Raw genomic sequence first — 9,271 nt, forward strand, 5'->3', positions numbered from 1 at the left:
GTATGTGTAATCTGTGTAGTCAGTACAGTGCATGTAATTCAAAACACATCCTTTGCCTATATATTTTCTTCAAATTTACTATTCTTTCCCAATTAATTCAGATCTTTAAAACGACAAAGACCTTGAAATAAAGGTTGGAATTTTCCTCAATGTCCGTCTAATTAGTGACTGGCCTTTAATTATCTCGATTCTCTGAAGACATTAGTCAGCTGGGTTCCTGCCAAAGTACTGGTAGGTAGGCTTCAGGCCCCCTATGCCAGACGCCAGGAACATCTTAAAGGGATAATAACTCTTCGTTTTGGCCAAAAAATGAATTTTCCTGGAGAAAACAACAATTTTCCCATACTAACCAATGGTTATTTAATCCATTTTTACATTCAAAGTTAGTCCCTGGTTTTTTTTTCTAAAAAGTTTGTTTTTTTGTTATAATCTCTTAAGAGATTATAACAGAGTATAGCCATCAATGGAGGTCACATGGTCTAAAGACAAGCTCAGATATCAGAATAAAAGCTATAACTGCCGTTTTTGTGGTAAAACAGAATATATTATATTTCTATGAGTTGTTCACAATGTTTTTATTGTGAAATATAGATCTCATACGAAGAGTTATTATCCCTTTAAGTGAAACGCACGTCTAGTGATTAGCAAGAATTTAAAGTTAATTTCAAATTTGTTCAGAAAAGTTCTTTTCGAAACATATTTAGATAACAAACGGACCTTTAAAAAACCGTAATGTGAAAAGAAAAAGGTTGGCATTTATTAAGAAGGATATATATATATATAAATGTTACGCTCGCCAAATAGGCCTTTACCTTTTATAGGCCCTCGCACCGTTTACTCGCCCACACCGTTACCATCAGCCGTTACTACCTCCGCTTTCCTGCACCACTGCATGCGACCACCCCCTTGTTTAGCAGTTAGGCCTATCAGCAGAATATATAAGCCTACGTATCGCGGCCATCTGAGAAGTACTGTATCTATTTATGTTAGGACCTATTAATTATTAATTTTTTTCTTACATAAAGGAATAAAGCCAGTTTTGCTTAGTCACGTCAGCTGAAAATAAGTTTGCATTCGACATATCTAAAACCTATGGAACACCTGCCTAAGCGCCTGCCTTATAGGCTACATGTTTTTTTTTTTTTTTTTTTTCAGCCCAAAACAGAAAATTGCGAAGACGTTCGTTTACTCTGACCTATCATGCACATCTAGCGTATACATGTGTCAAAGTGACAAATAAGAACAATATCTTAATGCAAAAAAACTTCTCAGACGCAAATATGTTATAACTTTCGAACTGTAAAATACGGGTCGTCAAACGAATTCTGAATCAGTGTGCGGTCAGGAGAACACAACCATTGCCCGTATCGTGTAAAATATAGCGGTAAAGATGGGTAATGAGTCCATTACATTGTCCAGAGCAGATGGACGTACTTGTATACACTATATAGCTACATGTATTTGTACCGTTAACACGCTTTCTGTAAAGCAGTATATACCGGGTGCATAATGCTACGAACTTGATCGTAAAATATTTCTGTAAACATTTGCCGATGAAATATCAATAGTTAGTATCAGCTGTACGATCCATGGATCATTATAGTCTAGTTTTTTTAATCCCTCTCGTATTAGAGGCAGGTGAGTTTTGCCCATGGACCCATTAAAAATACAATGTAAGGACACGAAAACGGGTCATAAATTTTTATTTTTTTCAAAATGATTTTGTTCACCCTGGCCATAAAAGTATATTTTTATGTAATTTCCCAGAACATTTTACCTTTGAACACCATCAATCTATTGTGTTATAAACGGTCTATTCTCGATCACTTGCTGTATTTCTGTTTTTATTTGTATATAATGTTTGATATCGGTTGAAGGGCGGTTTTAGAGCGTATGTTTTATTGTTCTACACCATATCGATAACAATAGAATTTATATATCTAAGTATCATGCTTATCTATCTCTCTTGTTTTTTTTTTTTTTTGTTTTTTTTTTTTTTTCCACTACAAAGTAAACTGAAAGCAATATGCTTTGAACTTGTAATTATATTTCGGTCATACATATGCTGATTGCACAGCAGGTGATCGACAGTATGGATAAAAATTACACTATCTTCAATACAGAAAATTCGCCCCCGAAGTCTGTACACATTCTTATAGTGCAAGTTTTATAGGTTTTTAACATGCGCGGTTATTTGTATTAAAGTTTCCGTAGTAAACGATAATCATTTTTTGATACACCGAACGGCTTGTCTTGTTACTCTTTAATACGTGAAGTTCATAAAGATCCACACATCATGTCTGGGTGCAAGAGGTGCATGTCTAGACTTTTTGAGATTTACCGAACAAATCTCACAATACGACGTAAGTATAGATATTTGGAAGGTAGCCAAGTGGTTAATACATGTATAATAAAAAAGTTTTTTTGTTCTCCTGTAGTGGAATTTGCCGCTCTTATTCCCAAATCTTAATGAAAAAATTCGGTCCTTACCACAGTCTCGGTGGATAACTTACATTTTAACACGTGCCAACTGGATATTGCAAAATGTACTTCAAAAGTAAAATTGGTGACCCTTTTCTAGTCTTCTCCATTTGCCTTTAATACAGCATGTGATGCCTTTTATGCAGCTTTTAAGGTCAGATGGGGGGGGGGGGAGGCACCGCACGTGCCCCATCCTTAGTTTTAGAATAGAGGCACCTCCTCTCCCTCTTGTCCTAAAGGAGCGAGATTCACTGATTCACTTTCCTGGAGAATGTAGAATTGAAAAATAAGCAATTCTGGATCCATTCTGAGGTTTGCTTTTTGAGAGAAAAGTAAATGAGAATCTGGAGTGTTTTTTTTTTTTTAATTTATTTATTTATTCCGCAGGTTTGAAAATATTTTGCACAGTATCATTATTAGTTTCACTTGTGATATCCATTGTCCAATAATATTATTTACAGGCAGCATCCAGAAAAGTGCATTAAGAACGACCAGTACAGTGGGTACAGACAGCAACAGCACAGCTAATGAGAGATGGGATTTGGTTAGTGCAGTTTGTGTAGAAAGAAGACCTGTGATTGGTCGTGAGAAGACTGAGTTAGAACAACAAGTGGAACAGATTTTCAGGGATATTGAATTTGAGAGAAGTTTGGTGTGCGACTATGAGAAAAGGCAAAAATCAGAGGAGTAAGTTTTCATTTTTTTTTTTTTTCCTCAACAAACCTGTTTCTGCCATTCTTTTGTTAACATAAAGTTAAAGCAATAATAACTCTTCCTTTGAGATTCAAAATTCAGCAAGAAATACATTGTAAACAACGCATGGAAATATATTCTATTGCATTTTACCACTAAAACGGCCGTTATGGTAGTAAAACTAAAATCTGTGCTTGTCAATAGGGCTTTCAATGCCTTTCTTCCCGGTCGTCAAGGCATTCGTTGCCAATGACATTTGGGTGTCACGCGGATTCTTGCGTTCATTCGAGACCAAAATAACATGGCGCGGAACGACTGATGCGATCTGCAAACGTAAGTTGCGAGTCTTTGTACAGTGCGTCGGATAACGAAAAGCCCAGAATTGCACACATTGTAGATATAAATGCATTTTGAGCAATAAGACGAATATCTGATGAATCTTATATTATTGTTATAGAGTGTTGTTGTTGTCTTAAGCAGTTTTAAGTAGGTCACCAGAAAATATCGCTCAATATCGTGTGACTATGCAATGTCAGAGAGGGCTCCGTCAGTTAAAATCTCTTAAGAGATTTTAATAAAAAACCAAACTTTTAGGGAAAAACCCTAGACTAACTTTGAATGCAGGAATGGGGTCGTTGACCATTGGTAAGTATGGGAAAAATTGCCGTTTACTCCAGGAAAATCCAATTTTTGGCCAAAACGGAGAGTTATTATGACTTTAATGGAGGGAGAGAGGGGGGGACTAGCAGTACACTTTACTTGCCAAACATGCATCAAACCTCTCTTTCACCTTGTATTTCTGATATAATGTAAAATATAAAACTAGATCATTTATCTGCTAATTTTTCAAAAATATTTGTCTCCGTGCCTACAGTGATATGATTGATGGATAAATGAATGTGAGTGATTAGCAATTAATGACAAGTTATTAACTTTACAGTTGCCATCATACAGTAAAATAACTGTAATTAAGCTTTGATGCATGGCTTTTTAACTGGGACTTATTTCACAAGAGAACCTGAGGATTGGTTTTTAAGTTAAATTCCAAAAATTTGGTCTAACAAATTCTTGGCTTTAAATGAAGGAAGAACTGGGGTGAAACATTAGTAGCATCTTTTACGTACTTCTATGTTTAAAACACACAGAGCATTACACATTGTTGACTGATACCGATTTATTTTGGGTAAAAATAGACTTACACCCCATTCTCATAGATTAGATCGACCTACATTGGATCGACCTAACTCCCTGGGGGTTCACGCTAAATGCGGACACGAACACGCCGGGCGGACACGAAAGTTAATTACCCCTTATAGCTTGTAGTAGGCGGGGACGGACACTTAAGGCGGATTATCTGACAGTAATCTAGTGAGACTCCCCGCGGTGATAGATCGATCTAAAAGTTGTGAGAACAGAGCCTAAGACCCCATTCCCATACCTAGATCAATCTAGCAGGATCGACCCATCTCCAAGGGGTTTCTTGCTAAATTGCATTCAGATTAAGGAGCTTAGATGTCTGGCACACCTACTGAAGCTGCTAAATGACAACGGAGCCGCTTAAGCTGAATAAAATTTAGAAATCCTTCGGAGATGCGTCAGTCCTGCTAGATCGATCTAGGTAAGGGAATGGGTTCTAAAAATTGCTTTAAAGTTAAGACTAATTACATGCATGGCTACAGATGTTTTGTGAAAGGGGACCATATGAGTATTTTAAGGCTCTATTCCCATAGATTTTAGATCGATCTATCCCCGCGGGGAGTCTCACTAGATTACTTTCAGATAATCCGACTTAAATGTCCGTCCCGCCTACTACAAGCTGTAAGAGGGTAATTAACTTTCGTGTCCGCCCGGCTGACAGCTATTTAGCGTGAACCCCCAGGGAGTTAGGTCGATCTAAAGTAGGTCGATCTAATCTATGGAAATGGGGTGTAATTTTCTAAATGACTCTGTATTTCTCAGATTATTAAAAGAATCCTTTACGATACCAGAAAATGGTTTGCGTATGAGTTTCTAGTTCTGTCAGTTTGGTCATAGCTCACAATTTTCTCAAATAACGATAATTTTTTTGCTTTTTTTCTGTCACCAGGAAATATCTTGCTGCTCAAGAAGTGAAGAAGCAGGAGAGAATAAAGAAGGGGTTACAGGAGGTTGATGAAGAAGAGGAAGCTGTACATAGAAGGATACTATCTTCAGACTTAGAAAAGGCTTGGGCCAAAGAACTGGCATTTTTCACTCCAGCTGGTAGATTGACAGGCAAGTCGCACAAATCGAGGGCTAGATCTTAAGTTAGCAAGACTTAAACTTTCCTCGAAATCAACACAATTTTCCTTTTAAACCAGAAAGGTATATCGTATCCAAAATTGCTGACAAAACTGCCAATTTTACCAATAAGTATCTTGAATTGTAAGTTTAGAATTTTGGACCACTCTCATATATATAACAGAGATGAAAACTTGTGATTTTTTTTTTTTTTTCGTAATGTTCAAAATAGACATTAAGAACTTGTAAAAGAGCATATAGACTGAAATTTTGTCATTTTTGATAGGATGGTGATTGAGGGAAAATTGTGTAAAATTCACATTAAATATAGCTATGTGAAGGACTTTAATTTAAGAACATCATGAACATATTATTTTTCACAGAAAGTAGGTATGCAGATACATAAAACTAGATAGCTAAAAAGATAAATTCATAAAAACATGGCCAAAGGTATGTTTAAAAACAGCATGACATTATTTATAATATATTCATTAGCACTTGCCAGGTATTTCAAACACATCACTTTCATACTAAAGGTAGTGTTAAAGCCAATTCTCAAAATTTAAAACTTTATCATTTTAAATTTATTATACTGCTGTTACTACATGTACGTGCTTTGATTATCCAGATGCAGATGCAAGGAATGACCTTCAGTCAATCGAGAGAAAATTGGACAGGTCTTTGTTCCTGATACTCCAACATAAGATTGATAATACTACAAAATGGCTGTTTCCATACAGTGCCGTAAAAAGGAATGAAGACATGAAACAGGCAAGGAAAAACTGTGAATAACTTCGTGAACATAGCTGTATAAAAGTGACTGTATGTAGGGGTGGGGTTCTTTTTCCTTTTGGCTGAATTCCTCCTCTTTTTGTGAAATGTGAAATGGGACTTTGAAAGTGGCTGGGTTTGGTGTGAAATGATCAAAAATTGTTTAAATTCAGGAGAGGAAGAGGATTTTCTTCCTCTTTTAGCATGTTGCTGTGCCATCCCTGTATTATATATGCAAACAAGCCACCTGGGTGCCACCTGGGTGCCACCAATCCAACTCTGTCACCATACACCATATCTATGAGGATTTGAGAGAAATTTAGTTGTGCAGATAAAGTCAAGAGGCAAGTAAATTTGACATCTAATCATCATTGTAGCTTCTTTACATGGGAAATGTATTTCACATTTTAGGCAGCAGGAAGAGCTCTTGGTGCGTCTTGTGGACCAAACCTGCAAGCTGTCATCATTGGCAATGCTCCCTGTGGTTTCTTCAAGTTTAAATACCCAAAAGAGTTGAGAAGTGACATCGTAGGAGCCAAGGTAAAAATAACACATTTCAAGGTTGTTTACAATATGGTTAAGATGACTGTAGTTAAAAGTATTATTACATAAGTTGTTTTTTGTTGTTTTAGAGTCATGGCAATAATTTGACATATCTACTCACTTAATATGCATATTTAAGAAATAATAATAATTATTATTATTTGATTGTGTGAATATTATGATTACTGCAAATTTTGTACATTTTATTTATTTATTTTCCAGGTATTTTTCTTTCATGCTTATTTCTCTGGAGGACAGTTTTCACAAGAAAATCCAGATGTTACAGATTACAGATGGGTTACAAAAGACGAACTTAAAGACTTCTTGCAGCCAAGATATTGTAATAGGGTGTCCAGATTTTTAATGGACATTTAGAAATTTAGAAGCAATTATTCCAAGTCAGTGCTATTAGCTCTGTCCTAGTGAAACGGTGATTGCAGAACAATTTGTAGTAAGAATAAGCCGGATTTCCTCAGATGGATGACTTTCCCTGGCATTTGCATATAGAAAAGTTGAGGCTCTACTTGTACCAACAGCGCGGCACACTGTAGTCCATTAGCTAAACTAAGAACTCCACAATGGTACATTTAGGGACTGGTGGAGTGGGGATGGGAGGACACGCTATTCCCCATATCTGTGCTAAACATATACAGTGAAATTGTTATGGAAAAGCAAAGAAAATGTTGTGACCTGTTATGACCATCAGGAATGTCACACACACCCAAGTGAAGTAAAGCGCTATTTCCTACCATGTGAACATTAAAAATAACAATAAAACTAAAATGAACAATTGGAATAAAATTCTAACGAATTTTATTGCTATTTACTGATGCAATTATGAACATATACAATGAAACAGATCAGCCTTTATCCTAAAAGAGCAACAAAGTGCCTCACTGTAACCCAGTATCGAAGATTTCCATCACCACAATTCTCCGGCTAATGAACGGTGTCAATATTTTAATATTATATGACATATAGCTTGATAAAACAATGAGGAGACTATTTTTGTTCCCTTCCAATTTCCTTTGCAAAGTGACTTAGCAAGTTCATTCGTCACTGCCTACTAACGTAATCTTCTAAAAAGAAAAAATATTCAAATTTTTAAAACAGTGAAAGAAACGTTTTTGTTTGTGTTCTGTCTATCGCGATCGTCAATTATGTTTTATTCACACCGTTCTCGATAATTTCAGATATCACGTAAGGCGCATAGCCACTAGTCCGACGCCCGAGGCCAGTAAAATTTCGTAAAATTTGGTGTATTTTTCAATATGTGTGAATTTAGTGGTCCGTCATGGCCAGTAGATGTTTTTCCTTAAATTAAAGGGATAATAACTCTTCGTTTTGGCCAAAAGAAATTAATTTCCCTGGAGTAAACAACAATTTTCCCGTACTTACCAATAGTTAATGAATCCATTTTTACACTCAAAGTTATTCCCTGGTTTTTTCCTAAAAAGTTTGTTTTTTTGTTAAAATCTCTTAAGAAATTTTAACAGAGTATAGCCATCAATGGAGGTCACGTGGTCTGAAGACAAGCTCAGATATCAGAATAATAACTATAACTGCTGTTTTTGTCATTAAACAGAATATATTATATTTCTATGAGTTATTCACAATGTTTTTATTGTGAAATATAGACCTCATACGAAGAGTTATTATCCCTTTAACCTGGTGTAACAAAACTGAGGGATCGTGTAACAGAAAGTCCGCCCTCCACTCTTGAAATTAGAAATTTGTCTAGCTGAATCATAGTTCTAAACCGTACCAAATGGAACTGTTTGCCCTCTAAAAGTACCAAAAACCAAAATTTTATCAACGCCAAAAGAGGGGGGGGGGGGGGTCGGCTTCGCATCCGCGGACTCCACCTTCAAATAATCCTTTTTTGAAGTTGGTTAGGCGTACTGAAATCTTTTTGACACGGAATTGGGAGCGATGTAAAAGTGCTTGGTGAATTTCACACAGATGAATTTTATAATCTGCAGGTGCATTTATTTGAAATACAAGTAATAAACGATCGAAATATAAGTTTACAAGACGGGTAAAGTGCGAGTGGCGTCCTATGTCCCAACTTGCTGCCCGTGTGTGGATGTAAACGGTATTAAGTCGTCTCGAAGTATGCAGAATTTTATATCTAAACAATAATTTTCTACTGAGGAAGAATAAAAAGTGTCCAATTTGGTATCGGCTCGAGTTATTCCCGGCTAAAAAAGTTCCGCAACACCGCAGTTTTATTTCCAAAAAAAAAAAAAATAATAATAAATAAATAATAATAATAAATAAATAAATTAAATTTAAAAATATCAACTTATCACCTGGACATTGCCTGATTTTATGGAAGACACTGGGGTGACAGAAATCGCCAAAACTTAAATTTAAGTAAGATAAGGGGCGATTGAATAGAAGATAATTTCGACTGATAATTAAACGAGCCGCGTGCACATCCATTAAAATCAATTCGCAAGTCTGGTGATTATTTTGCCATCTGTACAAGCCTTCCTCCTTTTAACAAAAAGAAAAATTAGAG

General features: G+C 36.0%; 1 protein-coding gene across 1 annotated transcript; it reads left to right on the top strand.

Moving 5' to 3' along the window:
• Nucleotides 1-2,250: 2,250 nt before the first annotated feature.
• LOC106176513 (large ribosomal subunit protein mL46) lies at nt 2,251-7,563 on the top strand. Its single transcript, XM_087016051.1, has 6 exons — nt 2,251-2,363; nt 2,943-3,168; nt 5,261-5,427; nt 6,062-6,204; nt 6,616-6,744; nt 6,970-7,563. Exons 1-6 carry the CDS (start codon nt 2,297-2,299, stop codon nt 7,120-7,122), a joined length of 885 nt encoding a protein of 294 aa, XP_086872177.1. The 5' UTR covers nt 2,251-2,296; the 3' UTR covers nt 7,123-7,563.
• The last annotated feature ends 1,708 nt before the right edge of the window (nt 7,564-9,271 follow it).

The sequence above is a fragment of the Lingula anatina genome, chromosome 6 (assembly GCF_051362555.1).
Source record: "Lingula anatina isolate TDL-2025a chromosome 6, LinAna3.0, whole genome shotgun sequence".
Taxonomy (NCBI): Eukaryota; Metazoa; Brachiopoda; class Lingulata; order Lingulida; family Lingulidae; genus Lingula; species Lingula anatina.